Source organism: Sorex fumeus, unplaced genomic scaffold (assembly GCF_029834395.1).
Source record: "Sorex fumeus unplaced genomic scaffold, SorFum_2.1 ptg000044l, whole genome shotgun sequence".
NCBI lineage: Eukaryota > Metazoa > Chordata > Mammalia > Eulipotyphla > Soricidae > Sorex > Sorex fumeus.
The window spans coordinates 37157302-37179385 of record NW_026606101.1 but is presented as its reverse complement, the minus strand read 5'-3'; the positions used below and the strand labels follow the sequence as shown (position 1 = coordinate 37179385).

The following is a 22084-nucleotide window of genomic DNA, read 5'->3' as shown; positions in this document are numbered from 1 at the left end:
AAGTCAGGAAAAACATCCAATACGACTCCTACACATTTCAACCACAGAGATTCTGACACATTTCGGCCACACTCTGACCTGCTTGACACTCTAAATGAGTCTGTGTTACTCCCCTGTATGGTGATAAAGCTGGTAACAGCGACAATATTTTTCTGGCATGAAATTAACAAAGTGCAGGAAAAATTTTGGTTGAGCTCTCCCAGGCTTTGCCAGGAACTCCAGAGTGGTGGTGAGGCCAAATGGCCTAGAAACAGCATCCTTGTTCATCCTGGTGTGGACAGAACCAGGGCACAGCCGGGGGGGGGGGGGGGGGGGGGGGGGGTGAGGATCTAACCCACAGGGTCTCTGCACAACCTTAGAGGTAACAGATTAAGAGATGAGAGCAGCTCACATGTGCTGGGGCAGCCACGCTGGGCAAGGGGCATCACGTGACCACAGAACTGCAGTTACACTGAAACCACGTGCACACTGGCCCTGCCTGCCGCCCCCACAGAGCACATCATTAGAAACAGCAGAGGCACGCCGGGCTGAGGCCTCTCTAAGGGTTCCACATCACAGACCACTAAATATATATGGCTCTCAAATTTGAAATTGGCCAACAGACCATGAATAATTTGCTGATGTTCTTTCGTTTTACACGAGGATGAGAAAGGAAAAAACGCAGTGTTTTTTTTTGTCTCTGTAGCAGCCAGATTTATAGGGGAGGGCAGAGAAAAAAAAAGGCAGAAGTAAAATAAAATTTAGAACCGAACAACAGATATATTACAACTGCCATGAAATCTAACAGTTCAATCTGCTCAGCTTTTTGCATTTCTTTCAAAAGTCTGTCCTTCCTGCAAAGAGAAGTATGAGTGAAACCTGCAAGGGAGGAGCTGGCCCGGAGCAGAGACACGGACCCTGGCTTGGGTGCTGGTGTTTGTTCATCCGGCCAGGGGAAAGGCTCAGAGACCATGCGGCTGTGCCCGCATGGCACATCGCCAGCACAGCTCCTCTCTGGGTACCTGATGTAAGGCTTCAAGATCCGGGAAGTGTATGGGCTGACAATACTCTGGTCCACAGCCAAATCTTCTGACCCCACCAAACGATACAAAAACTTAGTGGTCTGGTGCCGAAATCCCTTCCGAGAAGGCAAGGCTGTCTGAGAGAAAGAAAGAAACAAAATTACTTCAAGGATGGGCTTCATTTCTATGGGAAACTAGTACAGAGGGCATTTTCCTCTTGATTTATTTTGGCTTGGGAGCCACAACTAACAGTGCTCTGAAGCTACTCTAAGCTGGTGATCAGGGGGTCACAGATGGTGGTGTCAAGTCAACTCTACGATGCTGGGGACTGACCCAGGGCTACCTGCTGACAAAGACTGCACTTAGCCCTCTGAGCACTTTCTCTTCTCTTCTCTACTCTCTCTCTCTCCTCCAGGAAGACTTTTTACACTGCCTATTTGGAAAGCTCCAGTTCCAATACCAACTTGTGGCTATCTCTGTATAAATACACAGTAACAGGCCAAGCAGAGACTGGGACACATATGCGTTCTAGATAGGAGCCCAGCAGGGGTGACCCAGAGCAGCCTCTAGCATACCAAGCCATTCAGGAAGTGATGTGTGCAGGGGTTCAGGTTTTCAGAATCATTGTGATCCAGAAGCCAGTGGGGCCAGTTATTGCTGTACTTGTATGTGGACTATCTACTTTATACAGATGTTCTGGGCTTTACATATATATAATTTTTTGCGGTGCCAGGGACTGAACTCAGGCTTTACGCATAGTGCAAGGCAAGTAATCTCCCATGCAACTGTCTGTATTTCTTAAGATCTATCTCTACTCCAGTGAGTAACTGACAAAAGCAAGACTGATGTACATTAGCATCCCTCCAACAGACCCCAAAGCAAAAATCCTGGCGGCGGGTCTTTGTTCTTGGGGGCTGGGGGTGGGCTACATGCCTCTTCACAGAACAGAGAGGTTTTGCTGAGAGCTCAACTGGAGGGTCCGTTCTTCTGCTCCTTGGCGCTCGGTCATGTAGGAACAGGGCAAGCGCAATTAGGGTTTTATAGCCAAGAACTCAGACAGAAGATTAAAAGGCACACTTATAAAGCGGTTTGCCAAGAGTTGGATGAAGTTTAGAAACTTGAGTTGTTTTTGAGAATCAGCTTGCACTTAGCCTAGGAAAGAAGTGCTGGAACGGAGAAAGGCATTTCTTCTCTGGTCATCTGCTCTCCTTACCGCTCCCAAACTGGACCCAAAACTTGGGGTGTCCAGTTTGGGTAGTTGGCCATTTCCCCAGGACTTAAAAATACATTTCCAAATGGAATCCAATGCCGTGGGGGCTGACTTCCAAATACGACCACCAACATTTCTTTCTGTGCTGAAAGATACCAGTGGCCTCTTGCACCGAAAGCCAGCTCATTTCCCCTCTGCTAGAACCCCGACAGGCAGGGAGCAGGCTCAAACAACCAGAAAGGGAAAGAAGTGACAGTCGGGAATAGCACAGAAGCCAGGTCTCCAGCATCCATTTCTCCCCTTCTGAGTTCTGCCAGGCTCAGTCCTCCACCTGGAGTGGGGCTCTAAGGCCGGCTCTCGGGTCACTCCCGTCTCCACCACGTCTGGGCAGAGAGGCGCCATGCAAGCCCCTCATTTCAGGCCAACCGGCGCAGAGACGCAGAAAGAGGAAATAATAACTACTTCAAAGCCCTAAGTCCTGGAATAGTTCATAACCTAAGGAGAGATAACTGAAATAGTCACCAAATCACCAGCCCACAAAACAGCATCTGGTGAATGCTGCAAGGTAAGTTCTGTGGCATTCCGTAGATCTTATCAGCACCCCAACTGCCTTCCCCCACTGCTTTCTGCTCAGACCACCGTCTCTGCCTGCCTCCCCCAGGTTCCTGCCAGCCTCTCACCCTTGCATCATGCACTTTCCACACAGAGTAGATTCTTTTATGAAAATTTATTTTTGATTTGCTTTCTTTCCTCAAACTATCACATAGGCGCCAAAGACAGTACAGGGAGTCTGGCGTCTGCCTTGCACGCGACCAACTGGGGTTCGATCCCCGGCATCCCATATGGTCCCCTGAGCACCACCAGGAGTAATTCCTGAGTGCAGAGCCAGGAATAACCCCTGAACATCAGCAGGTGTGATCCAAAAAGACAAAAACAAAACAAAAAACTACCACATAGCTCACCTCCACCCGCAGAGGTGCAACATGCACTCACGCTTCTTACCCAGGAACTGTAGCATCTGGCCCCGTGACCCCTGGCTTCATCTCCCACCACCTTCTCCCACCATCACTGCGTTCCCACCTCATACACCAAATCCACTCCTGCCCTCAGGCCTTCCGCACAGAACCTTCTGCCTGGTTCCTCCCTGAGGCTTGGGACTTGGACCCAGGGTTACCTGCACACAGTACATGGTGTGCATAACTGTGCTGCCCAGCGAGGCGTCGCTGCCCTCTCCGCCTGTCCCCACAGTGCTCCCTTCACTGCAGGACTCCTGTCACCCCCCTACTCACCGTGGCAGCTCCACAGGCCAGGACTCTGCCTTAATCACTACGAGACCTCTAGCTACTAGACTAGTGTTTGACACATAGGAAAAAAAAATACTGGGGGGAGGGGGGGGAATAGGGAGGAGGGGACCATCCCTCAATGTTTTTTTATGAGTTCCTTGAAACTTCTAAATGAAACGGAGCATGACGTAAGCAACTGAGACTGTTCCCCCAATTCAGACTGGGTGACGGTGCTGGAGTGAGGGAAGAAAGGGTGGAACAGAGGCTGGTGAAGCCCCGACAGGGGAGGGCCCCCCATCGGTGAGGCACAGAGCAGAGGGAGCCCTGGAGATCAAGGCTTTGCCCGCAAGGGTGGGGTGGGGGACTTCCCTGGTTGAGCCACTTCTAGGTAAAGTGCTACCAATCCATCTCCAGCAAGCCTTAGCCAGAGGGGAACTATCAGGGTAGTGCTGGGGCCTTTGGAGGCAGAGCAGATACCATCAGAACAGCCCCTGAACATTCCATAACCCTCAGCAGGAAGAGCAGAAACTAGTGAACTATCAGTGGGGTCAGAAGTTCTGGGAATTTCCTGACTGATGAGACACCTGACTGGAAAAAGATGAGGATGAAGTCTGACTGACTTCAAGGCCAGAGAGAGAGCACTGTGGCTAGAGCACTTGTTTGCCTGGCTCAAGGCTGACCTGTATTTGACCCCTGGCGATCCATATGGTTTTCTCAGCACTACCACGAATGATTTCTAAGCAGAAAGCCAGGAGTAAACCCCTGAACACCAATGGGTGTGGGTCAAAATGAAAGAAAAGAAATATGGTTGACCCCTGAGGCCCCCACTTTATAAAATCCGCTAATAGGGTGACAGGTTATTGGCCTTCCCAGGTGTACGCTACCAAGCAAAGACAGTTTATGAAATGAAAGGATTTGGGGTGAAGATAGCATAGTGGGTAGGGCATTTGCCTTGCACATGGCTGACCGGGATTCAATCCCCAGCACCATATATGGTCCCCCAAGCCCACCAGGAGTAAGCCTTGAGTGCAGAATAAAAATAATTCAAGACATGTACATAAGAAATGCAAGACAAACAGATGAAGACAAAGAAGGAGAAGAAGCAGTAGCAACACTAACTGCACAAGAACAGAATTAACTTACTAAACATACAAGAACCCTTAAAAATTACAACACACCATCATCAGGAAAATGTCCATGAAAACTCCAATGAGCCAGCACTTTCCACCCATTAGGATGGTGGTCACCTGGAGAGACAGATGGACAAAAGCAAGTCCTGGCAGGGGTATGTAAAGAATTCAGAATTGTACAGTGCCGGTGGGGGCAGAAAGTGGTGTAGTCACTTTGGAAAAAAATCTGTCAGCTCTTCAAAAAGTCAAACATTGAGTGAGCATTTTACAATTGCACTTCTAAGCATATATCCAAGAGAAATAAAAAGTATAGTCACACAAAAACATGAACACAAATATACACCGTAGCATTATTTACAACAGCCTATCCTCAAAGTTCATCAATGGATGAGAAACCAAAAATCTGACATATCCATATCCATGCAGTTGAATAAATATCTGTTACAACATGGGTGAATCCTGAAAAAACTATGCTAAGTGAAAGAAGGCAGTTAAAAAAGTTCACTACTTATATGATTCCAATTTTGGTTAAATGTCCCAAATAGGTCCGTCTGTAAAAAGAGAAAGCAGAATCAAGAGAGGTAGGTTAGAAAGGCTAAGCAAGATAGCAAAAGGGGGTCATGGAAATGTTCTAAAATTGATTATGGTGATGGTTAAGCTCTGTAAATATACTAGAAACCACCAAAATGGTATACTTTAGACAGGTGAATTGTATAGTATGTGAATCGTACCCCAATAAAGCTGTTAGCAAAATAACAATAATAATAATAATAATAATAATAATAATAATAAAATAATAAAAGGTAGACTTCTCCCCCCCCCCCCCCCGCCACCCCCGGCAGCAAGGTGGCCACCACCTCAGAGCTTATTGGAAAGCCAGGTATGAGCCGGCGGTGACGGGGCAACTGCAGACTCATGGGAAGGGGGACAGTACCGGCTCATGCTTCACGCCCTACCGAGGTCACGAGTTGCCCCCCACGAGCGGCTCTCCAGCACGGCCATAACACCAGACACACAGAAACCAGTCTCGTAATTATCTGGCTCTTTGAAGAAATCTCTCCAGACTTGCTTAGTAAAATATCAGAAATCCAAAATCGCCGACATCATATGGTTCTCATAACCAGCTATAGAAATCAAATTATTTCACAATGCCTTTTCAGCAATTCTGATTGTTGAGGGGAAATTCTAAACAATAATGGGCATCTTTTGTTGAAATAATAAATGTAATCAAAATAGAGAGAGAGTTAAGTAGAAATCATCTGCCTCACAGGCATTGGGAGGGGTGGGAGGGGGGTATATTGGGATTCTTGGTGATGAAAAATAAGTAGTGGTGAAGGGAAAGGTGTTTGATGATTGTATGACTGAGACTTAAACCTGAAAGCTTTGTAACTTTTCCCACAGTGATCCAATAAATAAATATGAAAAAAGAAAAAAAAATTCAGCCAAGCAGCAGATTCTGCATAATTATATAAAGTTTGAGACTAAGCAGAACAAACCTATAATAATAAAAATTAGGAGAACAGGAGCAGTATCAATAGTATAGCAGGTTACTTAAGGCACTGCTTTGCACAGTGTCAACCTAGTTCAATCCCTGGTACCACACAGAGTCCCCTAAGCTCTGCCAGGAGTAAGCCCTGAGCACCACTGGGTGTAGCCCAAACGCACACATACAAAATTAAGAGAATAGTTGTGAGAAAGTGAGGTACTGCAGTGAAGATGGAAGGAAGGTTCTTCGGAGATGATGGGAAAAATATGTTGATTAAGGTGTGTCTGTATTTGTCAAACTGTATGCTCAAGATCTATAAATTTTATCTCTACTTTAAAAAAAAAAAAGTAGACTTCCAAGGAACCTGAAACATGAGAAGTTGTTATACAGCATTTCCTATTTATCATCTATCATCAGTTATTTCCATCACTGAATAAAGCACTCAACAAATGGTATTAGGAACTCTTCAAAAAAGCCATGAAAAAGATAATGAAATAACTGTCATCATCCATATTGAAGAGTTCAGAGGGGAGAATAAAGTCAATGATGAGGACCAGAGCTGCAAAAAGGAAAAAGAAAGTAGGAAGTTTGGAACAATTGTGAGATTTACTGGCATCAGTTGAGTGAGCAGCATGTTTCAACTCTCTCCCCCCGAGGGCCCTCTGTCCTTCTGGATGGCCCCCAGTCTCATGTTAAGGTCCCGCATTTATGTGATTTTTACCTGTGGCCCCCGTGGAATATCCTGGGGGTCCACAGGAGCTGGAAGACAGGGGCCTAAACATGCAAGAAAGAAAGAAAAAAAGCAGATAAAAGCACCCCCCTCCAAAAAGTATCGAGCTACTTTTTTGTTTGGGAGGAAGCCTACACGTTCATTTGTTGAAATTATCAGACAAAGAACAGGGGTGAGGAAGATGGCCAAGGCCTGCAACACAGGCCTGACACACCAGCACACTGGGAGGCCCCTCAGTTCCACCGGGTACAGTCCAAAACCAAACGAAACAAAAAGAAAGTAAATACTTTTAAGACTCACAAAATAGAATATATGCCTTTCTTTATACCGAAGCATTAACATTATATATTTTCCTGGGCCAAATTATAAATTAATTAAACCAAGGCCAAAGATGCTTTAGAAATTAGCATGTATCTGAAAGCTACCAAAAAAAAAAAAAAGCCAAAACAACCTGTATCATTTAAAGAGAAAAGTGAGAAAAATACCCTCTCCAAATTCAAATTTTGGATAGATTTTTGTGAAGAGCAGAAAGACTACCAAGTACTCTGAACATCACTCAGGATGCTTCGCTGAAACAGGGAAGAATCGACCACCTGCAGAGAACTATAGCCAAGGGCAGGGCACAGGACATTCCAGAGACGTGAGTCCCACCTGAAGGACGAAGGACCAAGGATGGACTGTTGTGACTGCCTCTGCCCCCGGGGCCAGTCTACACCAGTCTACGCCTGCAGAGACCAGCCCAGGGGCTGAAGCCTGACAAGCACTAGCGGCAAGAACCCCACAGCCACATAACCGAGCCAACCTAAAAAAAAAAAATTAAAGTAGAACAGAAAAACTTGAAAATGGAAAGTTAAGAAGACTTTCTAAAACACAAGGAGCATTCCAAAAAACAGGGTTGACACACCAACTGCCCAGCACAGTAAAAGAAAAAGCCTGCACAATGTACACCACAGAATATCAGAATATCGTCAATAAAGGAGAGACTACAAATTTCCAAACAGGATAGAAAAAGAAGCAAAAAACGCAATGGCAATTCACAGAGAGCCACAACAACTAGAAAACATGAAAAATGTTTAACCTGGGCAGGAGGAATGGTAAAGTGGGTGGGGTGTTGGGCTTGAAGGGGTCCACCCTGTTCATGCCTGGAGTGACCCCTGAGGTTAAACCAGGAGTGAGTCCCAGCACTCTTCTGGGCGTGGCCCAAAATGAAAACACAGAAACAAGATGTTTAACCTTCCAGTAATCAAAACAAAGTCAACAAAACCCAAGATTCAACCTTAGAGCCAACAGATTAGCAAAGGCTGTATTAGTAAGGCAGTATGTTTAGTTATCAAGATGCTGCAAAAATACAGGCATATCCAGGACACTTTCTCCTGCAAGCAGGTAGGTGAAACCTGGCGGGTCTGAGGGTAGACAATTGCTCACAGGAGCAACGACAGGATTCGTGTTCTATAGAATATCCCAATTCTGCCCTGCGCCCACCCCGGCTGCCCTCTCTCTCTACACACACACTGTCTCCCAACCATATGGAGTGGAAACATCTGGAAACACTGCCTAGCGGTCTGGAGCACACCGTGAGCCCTCAACAAAGGGCCGAGGCATGAGGGAGCGTTGGGGTGGTCGTCCATGCCCAGCAGAGGCAGGGGAAATTGCAAATCTCCAAAAGTGTATCAGTGGTCAACAATTTAAAACAAACAATGCTATTTTTTTTTCTCCCTTGCTATTTGTTTCCTTTCTCTCAGAATTACTCAGGATTTTAAAAAGTTGGAGGCTGGAACGCAGGAACAGTGGGTAGGGCGTCTGCCTTGCGAGTGGCTTGACTGCATTCAATCCCCAGAATCCCACAGGGTGCCCCGCGCCTCCCAGGAGTGATTTTTGAGTGAGGGGCCAAGAGCTGCCCTGGAGCACTGCAGGGTGTAGCCCAAAAGGGGAAAAAAAAAGATTGTAAATGCCGACTTGGGGTTTTACTTCACAGGGCAAGGCTGGGGATCTGGCTCAAAGGCAGAGGGCAAAGGCCGCAAGGGCATGAGGCCCTGGGTTCAATCTCTGGCGCCAGAAAAGTCCAAATATCTCAAATGAAAGCAAGCCCCAAGCACCAGGACGCAGTCTCCCTGTCCGCTCTGGGGATCCCAGCCCGACACCCACCTGGTACCGATCCAGGATCCTGAAGTCTTGACACGTCGTCCTGTAGGTGGCCTGCCCGGGGGGCAGCCGGGCACCCCCGTCTTTGGCCCCGTAGATCCCATCGACCAGCAGGAGGGCCGCGTTCACCACCTGGTCCAGGTCGAAGAGCGGCAGGCCGCGGTCCCGCTTGGCCTGACGCACCAGCAGCTTCCGCTTCAGCCTTCGCGCCTCGGGGGTCATGGCCACGGCCCCGGGGCAGGCCTCCAGCCTCCGCAGGAGCAGCTTCTCCTCGTAGATGCTCACGGCCGTGTACTTGGGCGCTTTGGGCTTCCGGTCCTTCTCCAGCTGGGCCTTCCTCTTGTCGCGAGCCCTCACCTGCAGGGATGTGCTGGAGTCGGTGTCCTCGCTGTCCACGTCCATCCGGTCGGGCTTCTCCTCCTCACTCTCCACCTCCTGCTTGATCTGCTCGGGGGCTCTCACTTTCTTCCGCCCCCCCAGCACTGTCCCGGGGAGGGAGGAGCCTGCCGGGGGCGGGACATACTCCATCCCCGGGTCAATGACTCCGTCCCCCTCCATCTCGTCATCATCTGTGCAGAGGAGAAGTGTGTGGTCATGAAACAGGCGCCCCAGGCAGAGCTCACCCTCCAAACAAAGATAAAGATAACCCGTGAGGATAGAATGAGAGCCCAGTGGGCAGGGCGCGGCCTTTCATGCTCCCCAGTCCAGTCTGAGTTTGGGTCCCAGGCCCCTGCTAGGGTCCTCAAGCACTGGCAGGGGTGAGCCCTGAGTGCAGAGCCAGGAGGAAGCCCTGAGCACTGCAGGGTGTGGCCCCAAAACCACAACAAAATGGAAAAAAGAGACCCAGGGCACTTGCCTTGCACGTGGCCTCCCCGGTCTGATCCCCTCAGCCCACTGCACAGCCAAGGGTTCCTGGGCTGGCTGGGAGCAATGCTGAGCACCACCGGGGTGTGGCCCAAAGCAGAGCAAACACCAGGAAGGGAGAGTCTTACCATGGAACAAGGCTTGCGGAGGCATCACATCTGGTATCAGGTCAGCCTCGGAGAGCAGGCTGGGGGTGGCAGAGTGAGAGGCAGGGGTGCCAGGCGCAGAGAAGTCCAGGGAGGGAGATGGGGAAGGGCTGGTCAGCGGGGTGCGGTCGGAGGAGCTGAGGGAGGAGAAGTCGATGACCTCTCCTTTCTCCAGGACCGAGTCTGGCCTGCGGCCCCTGCTGATGAACTTGACGGGGGTGGAAGATGTGCTTCTGTCCAGGAAACCCGCCGCCTCCTTCTGGGCGCGGCGAATGTCCTTGGCTTCCTGTGTGCGGGATCTTTTCTCCTTTAACTCCATGGCCGACTCCACAGGGTTCCTACTTGCCCGCTTCCTAAGTCCCTCCACAGTGATGATGGGATCTAAAGTTGGTTTTGAGGCTATGAAAGAAAAGAACAGGGGCTGGAGCAATAGCACAGCAGGTAGGGCGTTTGCCTTGCACACTGCCGACTCGGGTTCGATTCCCTGTATCCCATATGGTACCCTGAGCACCACCAGGAGTAATCCCTGAGTGCAGAGCCAGCAGTAACCCTTGTGCATTGCCGGGTGTGACCCAAAAAGCAAAAGCAAAAACAAACAAATAAATAAACATCTAGGGAGGTCAGAGCAATAATCCAGTGAGAAGGGGGCTTGCTTTGCTTGTTGCCCACCCAGGTTTTGTCCCTAGCATCCCCAAACCAAACCAAACCAAACCAAACCAAACCAACACCTACACTTCTGGAGAATTTTTCAGGGCCAGAGACAGGACAGCAGGCAGGTGCTTACCTTGCACATACCCTGGCATCCCACTGGGTTCCCCACCCCCTGCTCCCCTGCTGGGGGCGGTCCCTGAGCACTGCCACACATAACCCTCCCTGAGAAACAAAATGCAAAAAAAAACCAAAAAACGCATTTTTCACTTTAGTTTCTTTTCCTTTGGGAAAGGAGTATTCAGGGTTACTCCCAACAGTGCTTGGAAGAATTATGGTTTCTTGCGCTGACTTACTATTGTATACTCACTACCACGTTCATTAAAGAGAATCAATGAATTCCCTAAACTAAAACAGGATAAAACTCAATATGAGACGAAACAAGCAAATGGATATTTTTGTGCCTTTTTAGTAATGTTTAAATTTTGGTGTAATATTCTGGAGGGTAATTTGGTAAAACCAATAAAAATTTTGGCTGAAAATGCTCCTTGACACAGTAACAGAAATGTGTATGTAGGATTCAAGTTATCACCCCAAAATTCAGCTAAATTACCCAGAGTTAGCTCAAAGGGCTACATGCATGTGAAACAGTGGGCAGTCTGGCGTGGGGCCCCAGCACAAGGCCCCCCAAGCTACTGCCAGAAGCAATCCCTGAGAAGAGTCTCCCCCCCCCCCCCGCCGCCCAAAGTATAGCCCCCAAAGAAAAACCAAAATAAAAGCCAAACAAGGTAGGGGGAGAAATTTAAAACAAACGAACAAATGATAGAAATGATCAAGATATCGCCAGCTCCTTACTGTTAATTTTATTAAAGTATGAAAATGACATTCCTGGTTTCTTCAGGGTTTGTTTGGTTTTGGTTTTTAGGCAACACCTGGCAGTATTCCGGGTTATTTCTATCTTCACACTCAGGTTTCCCTTCTGACAGGCTTGGGGGATCCTAAGGGATGCCAGGAATCAAAGCTGAGTCAGGAAGCACCCTACCTGCTGTATTATCTCTCTGGCCCCATGTCACTCTTTTCAAGTTACAAAAATAGAAAGGTTCCTTGCCTTTGAAATGTGTACTAAAATTGGGGGGCGAGGGGAGCGGGTCACACCTGGCTTGTGCTCAGGGCTCACCTGGTATGAAGTGGGAGACCATATGAGGCACAAGGGGTCAAACCCAAATTGGTAACTGCATCTCCTGCTGTCGGTACTGAAATATTTGAAGACTAAAATGTTGGCGCTGGGGACCTAGTTCAGTGGGCTGTCGAGAGGGCGTGCTGGGCATGCTGCAGGTTTGGGTTTGGTCCTCAGCATCACAATGGTCCCCCCACCATCACCAGGAGTCACCCAGGCCATGGCACAGTGAGTTGTAGCTGAGTACTAACAAGTGTGGTGACTCAAACTCCCCACAGTCCACGAAAAATGAGTCGAGCGCTGCTTGGAGACAAGGCTCAACAGCAGCGCATCTGCCTTGGGTTTGGTCGCAGCTCCCATTAAAAAAGAAAAATTATAAAGAATGAAATGTTAGAGCTGGGATTTGCTTCTAAATCCCATAGTGGAGATCTGTAAAGAATTGGAAGATGTTCAGGGAAATGAGGTCACCAGCATTCCACGGCAGAAGAGGTGAAAGATATGCAGGGGAGCCATCAGCTTACCCAATACACCTCTGTATGTGTTTAAATTTTCCTGTAATTTTACAGGGGCTGGAGCAATAGCGTACAATAACAGCAGGTAGCATACTTGCCTTGCAAGTGGCTGAACTGGGTTCAATCCCCAGCACCCCATTATGGTCCTTCAAGCCCAACAGAAACCCTGAGCACTTTCAGGTGTAGGCCCAAAACAAAAACAACAAAAATTTTCTGCGTTAAAAGATTTAAAAGGCAAATCACACTGAAAATAGAGCATCTTTAAGATACCAAAGATTAGGAAAGGATCAAATGCTTTCATCGTGATTTTATCTAGTTAACTTGGTTAGGAAATGTTAAAATATTTTTCATAGAAAATTTATTTATGGGGTGGAAGTGATAGTACAGTGGGTAGGGCATTTGCCTTGCATGTGACTAACCTGGGCTCAATCCCCAACATCCCATATGGTCCCGAGTGCAGAGCCAAGAGTAACCCCTAAGCACTGCCAGTGTGGCCCAAAAACAAAAATCAAAACAAAAACCAAAAACAACCCTTATTTACAGCATACATAAAATAGTCACAACAGATACCTCACACAGCAGGTGCTGAGTTCAGTTCCCACACCAGCAGATACAGCCCCACGGCTGCCAACACCACCCAGGCCAAGCTCTGCAGCACTCTACCCAGCACTGACAGAGACAGCCTGTTAAAAAACGAAAAATAAAATTGCCCAGCAGACTAGCTACAAAGAAGCAAATGAACTGTGTCTGGCAAAGGGCAATTAATTCCTAATTAACTAGGTACTTTCCTGACCAAACCTACTGGGCTTTGGTCAGGAAAGCACCTTTGAAAAAAAACTGGGCCACACCCAGAAGAACTAAGGGCTCTGCATTCAGGAAGCCAGGGGCCATCTGGGACAGCAGGACTGGTCCAGGCAGCCGTGTCCACGCCAGGGCCTTCCCCGATGCCCCCTCCTAGCCCAGGAGAGCAGCTCCCGCAGCTGTCTAAGGTACCTTTGACTTTCAGAGCTGAGGCTGACAGCTTTTCTCCTTCTGGCTTCATCGTCGGGGGCCTGTTGTGAACAAGTTTCCACCATCCTGGTTCTCCAAATTCCTGGGCCCCTGAGCGGAAGTACATAGGACTTCCCACACTGAGGCAACCCGCGACTGTACTCCACCAGGTGGATGTCTTTTTTCTGGAGAGTGCAAGAATTTCAAAGTTACCGGCTTTCAGGTCTACTCTGATTCATGCACCCGCGATGACTCCCGGCCAGTAGCAGGCTACAGAAGCTTTCTGGAAGAAACTGCCAAGTCTAGAGAAAAGCCTGGCTGGCTTCCAAGCCAGGCTTTCTCACCTTCCAGCAACTTCGGTTTCTTCCTCCTTAAAATAAAGCAGGGCCAGAGAGCGACAGGACAGTGGGTAGGATGCTAGCCTTGCATATGGCTGACCTGGGTTTTGTCCCTGGCATCCACTAAGCTCCCCAAGCATCCCATAGTGTATGGTCAGGAGTAAATGTTGTGGGTGTGCTCCCCCTCCCCCAAAGAGGATAATAATAAGAGTGTTTATCTTCCTAGCTTGCTGGGTTGGGGTGGGGGTGGGGGGGAGGGAGAATTAAATAAAATTATTCAAAGCTCAGAAAGCAATTCTCATCATTGAAAGTCCACATTCCCTAAGGAGTTGAATGTATCTCTCAGTCAGCTCCTATTTACCTTGAAAGGCCACAGTGGGAATAAAATTATAGGGTATGTTCTAAAAATACAGAGTTGCCCCCTTCCCAAAAAAGTGGGGGTGGGTAGTCCAAGTATTTAAAAACAACGACATAAAAATGGGCTGGAGCGATAGCACAGCGGGTAGGGCGTTTGCCTTGCACGCAGCCAACATGGCCTACCCGAGTTCGATTCCTCCGCCCCTCTCGGAGAGCCCGGCAAGCTACCGAGAGTATCTCGCCCACACGGCAGAGCCTGGCAAGCTGCCCGTGATGTACTCGTTATGCCAAACACAGTAACAAGTCTCACGATGGAGACGTTACTGGGCCCACTCGAGAAAATCGATGAACAACGGGAGGACTGTGACCGTAACATAAAAATAAATAATAGGTATAATAGATTGGCCCTAAACAAACTTTTAAACATTTATACCTTAATAAAACATTAAATCCATAAAAGAGAAGTCTAGAGAGATCTGAAAGGAAATATATTCAAATTTAGAACTGCATTACATAGTATATAATGGTGAAACAGTTACCATTGTGAACAGCCATTACATACTACAGTAAGTTTTAAGCACATATTTACTTTGGTTTTGTTGCTGTCTGGGGGCCAAACCCACTGTGCTCAGGGCTCCTGATCTGGGCTCCCTTCAGGCAGTGTTCAGGGACCACATGTGATGCTGGAGGTACCAGCAGGAACGATGTGCCTTAACCACTGTACCGCCTTAACCCCTCAACTATCTCCTGGCCCATAGAGCAGTTATTTTTATAATTTCATTCTATTTAGGGCAAATAATATGGGCTTCCCGCTTATTAAGACTGTGTGAATTTTCCCCTCAAACTAAGCAATTAAAAAAAAAAAATTCTGGGGTGGGATGCGGTGCTGAGCATCACACAGGGTCACGCCTGCGGGCGCACGCTCAGCACTCCAGCTACTCATCAGAAGCCCCAGAGCGAGCTTTCTTCCTTCCTCTCTTTCCTCCTTCCTTCCTTTTCTTTTTTCTCTCCCCCTTTCTCTTTCTTTCCCCCCTCTTTCTCTTCCTTCCTTCTTTTCATGTTTTTCCTTCTTAAGAAGTGATACAACTGAAGGCCCAGGGATGTGGTCTCAGCAGGAGAACTAGGTTCAACCCATGGCACACAAAAGAACTATGTGCTTTGCTTGAAGTAAGCGATCGCTCAGGAGATTCACTAATATGACCAAAAACATGTGTTGCATGGTTAAGCACAGAAAGTGGAGAGCAGTTCATGTCTTTCAGTAGAAGTATTAAAAACGAAAAAAAAAACCTTAGTTGAATGCTCTCAGAACACGCTTTAGAAATGAACCAATAAAACTGCAATATCCTTAAAATCAGGCAATTTAAATCCAATTTCCTCATAAGCGACAATCCACTAAACAGAAGAGCATGCCAGATCGTGAGAACATCCCAAGATCCAATTTATTAGCTTGACCCCCTTCTTATCCCTTATAAATGGGGCATAATCAGTCCCACAAATAGTGCTAAGTCATTATCAAATGAAGGCAACAAACTTGCTATGAAAAAGGACCAGTTATACTGTCAATTCTTTCCCTAGTATCACGAAATAACCCAAGAACAAAAATAACTCCTTTTGTAAAAACGTACTCATCTATCTCTCTGCCCCGCCACCGACCATCAGAAGACGCTCCTCCTCCCCACTGCCTTCCCGGGCTCCGGTCATGGGCTCAGGGCCGTGAGCTTCAGAGTAGGGATGAATACCGACCCTCTGCCTGGCCCTGGGGTTCCCAGAGCCTTCAGTCAGGTGCAACTCATTCGATCATGCAAAATGAACAGCACCACAGATCCAGGATGGTGCCTAACAATCTCATCCCTGAAAGTGCTCACCGGTGCTGTCCCAAATACACCTGACAGCAACGAAGGTTGTACTGGGCGCATAGAGACCATGTTGGCTAAAATACGGCCTTAGTGTCTGCATTGGCACCTCAAGTCGGAGGAAGCAAAGCGGCCAGTGAGGCAGAGCCCTCAGCACCAGAATCAAAGCTCATCCTGAGGGGGAGTAAATAAGCCACGAAGGGCAGCAAATAAGCCACATGCGTGTTTGCACGCCCAGATGCTAGACTACACTGAGTCTCAAAGTGGAACAGGAAAGAGGCTGAGAGATGGTGCAAAGGGTAGGTACTTGCTTTGCTCGCAGCTGGCCAGGGTTCGATCTCCAGCCTACCATATGGTCCCCAAACCTCACAGGTGTGATCCCTTGGCATAAAGCCAGGAGTCAGCCACCACAAAATTGGGTGTGGGCAATTTTCCAACTCAACCGCTTACCCCGTGTGTAAGTTTCTACCTTCCAGAATAAAAGCTAATACTAGTAAGACTCTATGAAGAGCAAGTCAAATGAGCACAGTAACTAACTTTTTTTCTTACCTCCTATGAGGCACTGATTTTATGGGGGAAGGGGGCGCTTTGACCCTACAGAGAGGCTCTCGCTCGGGCTACTCCCAAGACGACTGTTCAAGGAAACGCGCCCAACAGAGACTGAAGCCTCCACGTGCAAATCCCAGGTGCCAGCTAACCCTTGAATGATCTCCCGGACCCATGGCTTTGACTTACTAATTTATTTTTATTTTTCTATTATTTAATTTTTAATTAAAAGTTTTTTAAATGCTGTTAAATCAGTAGAAAGGCTTGTCTCAAGGAGAAAAGAATACCAGCATAGGTTAAACCTTCTTGCTATAGCAAGTGCAAATTGTGTCAGTTTTGATCATCTGCCACAGAGTGCTGGTTGCTTGCAAGCAGGGCATAGACTTTTAAAAAGACCTAATAATCCTTACCCTGAAACAAAAAGCTCTTCACCCAACTATTAAACCACCTGCTCTCATTTAAAGGAACTTTTCAAAAAAGTTTTTGGGTCATACCACTGCCATGCTCCAGGCTGCTTTCTGGACCGCATGGCCGCAAAGTGGCTGCGTGACTCATTGTAAGACACTTTCTACCCATTTTCCACAAATAGTACACCATATCTTATGGGGTTCAGACAGCAGGCAACAAATCATAGAAAAATATATAAATATATGACTCTCAGAGAGCCCGGCAAGCTACCAAGAGTATCCCACCCACATGGGCAGAGCCTGGCAAGCTCCCCGTGATGTATTCGATAGGCCAAATACAGTAAAGTCTCATTCTCCTGACCCTGAAAGAGCCTCCAATCTTTGGGAAAAGCCGAGTAAGAAGAGGCTGCTAAAAGCTCAGGGCTGGGAGGAACAGAGATGTTACAGGCGCCCACTCGAGTAATTCCACGATCAATGGGATGACAGTGATACAGAGATACCCAACGGTGCTCAGGGGGCTCACTCCTGATTCTGTGCTCAGGAATCATTCATTGTGGTGCTTGGGGGACCTTGTGGGGTTCCAGGGATTGAACCCGGGTCAGCCGCATATAACGCAAGTGTCCTACACACTCTCCTACACTGCAGCCCCTAGTTAAATGTTTTTTTAAGATTCTAAGAATGCCTTTAAAAACTCCTCATGCTCTGTTAAGCGAAATGACTCAGAAAGAAATGGATAGACATAGAAAGATTACATACATCTGGGGAACATAAAGTAACAAAATAGGAGACTAACACCCAAGAATGGCCGAGATTAGTACCAGGAATTTTACTCCATGGCTTGGAGGCCAACCACACATACTAGGGGAAAGGGGAGCTCAGATAGAGAAGGGACACCAAATAAAGGTGTTGGGAGGATCCTCCCAGGATGGGAGAAGCATGCAGAAAGTAGACTATAGACTAAACATGATTGTCACCCATTGCCTCTTTTGCAAACCACAACACCCAATAAGAGAGAGAGAACAAAAGAGAATGCCCTTGGGATTGGGGGCGCGTTGGATACCTCATGGGACGAGGGGGGGGGGGGGGGCGCTCTGGCCTGTCCTTCACGCCTGACCGAGGTCACCAGTTGCCCCCCACGAGCGGCTCTCCAGCACGGCCATGGCCCCAGAAGCACAAGGACTTAATACAGAAATCCAGCAGCTTGGAGCAGAAAAGCGAATGGACTATACATTAATCCACGCCATCTTGCCTGCCCGGAGGGGAAAGGGTGTTGCTCCCTTCCACCTTCTCCTCTCTGGAAAGAAAGATGGCGGCCACATGGGAGCCTGGTGGAGAGCAGGTCTGAGCCGGGGGTGGGGGCGTGATGGATACCCCATGGGACGGGGGGCGCTCTGGCCCGTCCTTCACGCCTGACCGAGGTCACCAGTTGCCCCGCACGAGCGGCTCTCCGGCACGGCCACGGCCCCAGAAGCACAGAGACCAATCTCTTAATTATCTGACTCTCAGTAGAAATACTTGCAGGGTTAATAAATAAAATAGCAGAAATCCAAAACCAAGCGGCCGCAATAGCCATCATTTAATTCTTGAACCCAGCTGTAGAAAGCAGATCATTTCACAATGCTTTTTCAGCATGGCTGAGTTTGGGGGGGGGGGGGTAAAGTCTAATAATAATGATGCAACTTTTGTCAAAACAATGAAGCTAGTCAAAGTAGACAGTGTTAACTAGAATTCATCTACCCCACAGACACTGGGGGTGGGGGGTTGGGGGGGTTATTGGGGTTCTTCATGGAGAAAAATAAGTATTGGTAAATGGAATTGTGATTGATATTTGCATGACTGATACCTAAACTTGAAAGCTTTGTAATTTTTCCCACAGCGATTCAATAAATAAATAAATAAATAAAAGAGAATGCCACAGAGGCAGAGTGGGATGCGGGGGATAGGAGGTGGGAGGGATACTGGGATCCGTGGTGGTGAGAAATGGGCACAGGTGGAGGGATGGGTGTTTGATCGTTGTATAATTGAAATCCAAGCACAAAAATGTGTAAGTCTGCAACTGTACCTCATGATGTCTCACTATTAAAAAATGTTTATTAAAAAAAATAAAGTTTCTGTTAGCATAGAATAAAGGATGCATAAATAGTCCTTTAAAAATTATTTATTCATTTTCAGGAAAAAATACATCAACAATTTACAGTTTTGTTTTCTGGTATTTTTTCAATGATTTAAGTATATACTTAAAATTGAGTTGACTTAAAAGCAAGATTAAAGTTAATATAGTAATAAAATGAATAATTATTAATGTTAATTATTGAGTCACCAAAGCCATCGGCGCCCGCCCCGAGGGGAGGCTGGGTCGGGGCCGCCATGGGTGGGGGGGGCGGCGTGCGATCGGCTGGAGGTTATCTAGAGAGTCTAGAGTCTAGAGTCTCCTGCCCCCGCGCCTGGCTGTCCTCGCCGGGGAGCCTTGGAGGGGAGAGGGTTGAGTTTTCCTCCCCGCCCCCACCAGGGCTCCGGCAGCTGAAGACCTCCAGAACCAGCCACCACCATGCTGAGACCACTCTCCGCACACCTGAAGGTACCGGCAGAGGAACAAAGGCATGCGGGTCCCGGGGCTGAGATCTCCAAGCCTATTCGGATCGGGGCTGAGCATCCTCCACCCAGATCCTCCAAATTCCAGTAGGCAGGGGTCACACCCACCAACTGGCCCCCTGGCACCGTGTAATCCCATCAACAGCCAAGACTCAGAGACTATAAAACCCAGCTCCCGGAAGCGCGGACATCTTATTATCTCATTCCTACTTTGGACAAACTGGCAGGCTACCGAATGTAACCTGCCCACACGGCAGAGTCTGGCAAACTCCCCATGGCGTACCCAGTATGCCAAATACCAGTAACAATGATGGGTCTCATTCTCCTAAAGAGGCTTGAATATGGCACTTTCTTAAAAATCTCAGGGCTAGGATGAAGGAGACGTTACTGGGGCCTGCTCGAGGCAATCGACGAATAACAGTATGGTCGTGATCGTGATCGTTAATGATTGAAAACCATTATCTCTATATTGATTATAGTGTCTTGAAGAAGAAAAACACTATTATTTTTATTGTAATTGTGTAGAGTGATGTAAGATTAAAAGGGTCAGATTAAAAGCCCATAAGCATAGGGCAACTAACCCCCATAGAGCCATCACCATGGGTGGCAGTTATTTTGTGAAAACAGTTTTAAGTTAAATGAGCTTTAATGCTCAAATAAAGGTACTGGTTTAATTTCCCTCTCTCTCTCTTTTTCAAATATAAAAAAGACAATACTTGTGTTGATTGCCTGCTCTTTGTAGTAATTACAAGACAATTTTCCTTGAACTGTGTCTGTCTCTTAATCACAAGTAACAGCAGGTACTGAGCAATTGATATGTCACACATCTTACTCCGAACAACACCTACTGAAAACTATATTACGAAAAATACTAAAGAGTTCTAAATTAAATAATGACATTTCCCCAGCCCCTACAACTTGATCTACAAAGTATAGAAAATATATTGAAAATGCATTTGAATTCATATGTTATGTTCCAGAACATATAGGCTGTTGATGATTGTAATAGAAGACTCTAGTAAGTAAAAATATGTCATAATTACAAATCCATTAGACTTGCATTTTAAAATGTTCATGTAGAAAGAAATCAGCAGAAAGGAACATGCATTGTTTCTAATGTTCTAATGTGGTTACACTTGTAAAATGTTTTCTAAATGACTATTTGGGTCTTATTTTTTTAACTTGATCTTCAAAAACTGAAATGTTCTTTGGGATGAGGTAGGTATTTCAGATCTGAAAGCATGATTTTTTTAATCTTTCCTTTATGTCATACATATCACAGTAAATGTATATTTGTAAATCAATATACATTAGAAAGGCCCTCCCGTTGATCATCGATTTGCTCGAACGGGCCCAGTAACGTCTCCATTGGAGACTTTGTTGTTACTGTGTCTGGCATATCGAATACGTCACGGGGAGCTTGCCAGACCCTGCCGTGCGGGCGAGATACTCTCAGTAGCTTGCCGGGCTCTCCGAGAGGGGCGGAGGAATCGAACTCGGGTCGGCCATGTTGGCTGTGCGCAAGGCAAACACCCTACCCGCTGTGCTAATGAAAAAATGAGTACAATTCATATTGTAATGAACGTGAACCCCAAAATGTACATAGTTTCTTAAAACTGTGGCAAACCAATAAAAATATTTTAAATAATTAAAAAAAAATCTCTTCATGCTCAGCAGAAACAGCTTTCATGGGAAGTAGTTATTTAAGTAACTATTAAATAACAGAAACTGGTTATTTAAGAATTTACATTTCCACTATGACTTTATACAAATAAGTTGTTGATTTTTGTCTTTGACCCACTCCTGGCAGTATTCAGAGCTTACTCCTGGCACTGCATTCAGAAATGACTCCTGGTACATTTGGGGACCGTACAGGGTGCCAAGCAAGGGTCAGACTCGGGTTGGCTGTGTGCAAGGCAAGTGCCTTACCCGCTGTACTATCTCTGGCCCCCAAATAAGCTTCTTTTTAAGTAATTACAAAAACCAATTTCTTAGACGAGAACAGTATTTTCTGGATTAAAAAAATGTAATCAACTGCATGAACTATTCTAATTCTTTAAAGAGCTAAGGTCTCTCAAATCCCATGATTTGTTCATTTTCTCTATCATCACTGAGAAATAGTATTTTAAAAATTTTCTTACCTATTCCCTAATAAAAATGTCCAATGTTTTTCAATAAAAGCACAGATATCTTCTTTCCACCTGAAATAACCTTGGCGGCCACTTCCTTCCAGAGACAAGTTGTACATTGCCAACATCACAACCTGAAACAGAGAAGGGTGAGAGAAAAACATGATTAACAGTGGACAGCTCAGCCACTGTCATGCGGCACTGCCCAGAGCTCTCACATCTAGCCCAATCTTGTCATCTAATGGGCTACAAATTCATAGTCCCACAGGGAAGTACTTTTCAGAAAAACAGATAACAGAAGTTCATTGCAAATGACTTCAATACACTGTATTCCTGAAACACCTGTAAATCATAGTAAGTAAATTTAAAAAATTATTTATAATTTAATTTATAATTTTTAATAAACTAAAATTTTAGAAAATTTTACCTAAAAAAAAAAAGACCTCAAATATAGAACAAAGAAAAACCAGATTAGAACACTTTTGTAAAGAAATCACTTTTAACATTTTCATTATATTCACTGTCCTTTCAAATACTTCTCTT

General features: G+C 46.6%; 1 protein-coding gene and 1 non-coding gene across 3 annotated transcripts in view; both read right to left on the bottom strand.

Annotated features, from left to right (window-relative positions):
- Positions 1-22084, bottom strand: part of KAT14 (lysine acetyltransferase 14) — a 36975-nt gene that overhangs the window by 5682 nt on the left and 9209 nt on the right. For both annotated transcript variants that reach the window (XM_056121250.1, XM_056121251.1), the window contains exons 3-7: positions 21554-21675; positions 13323-13504; positions 9975-10391; positions 8986-9551; positions 1002-1138 (exon numbers count right to left, since the gene is read on the bottom strand). In XM_056121250.1, coding sequence (XP_055977225.1) covers positions 1002-1138; positions 8986-9551; positions 9975-10391; positions 13323-13504; positions 21554-21675 — 1424 coding nt within the window. The remainder of the gene's footprint in view (positions 1-1001; positions 1139-8985; positions 9552-9974; positions 10392-13322; positions 13505-21553; positions 21676-22084) is intronic.
- On the bottom strand, positions 16656-16776 carry LOC130030875 (small nucleolar RNA SNORA28). Its single transcript, XR_008793542.1, has one exon. It is a non-coding gene; the product is annotated as a small nucleolar RNA SNORA28 (small nucleolar RNA).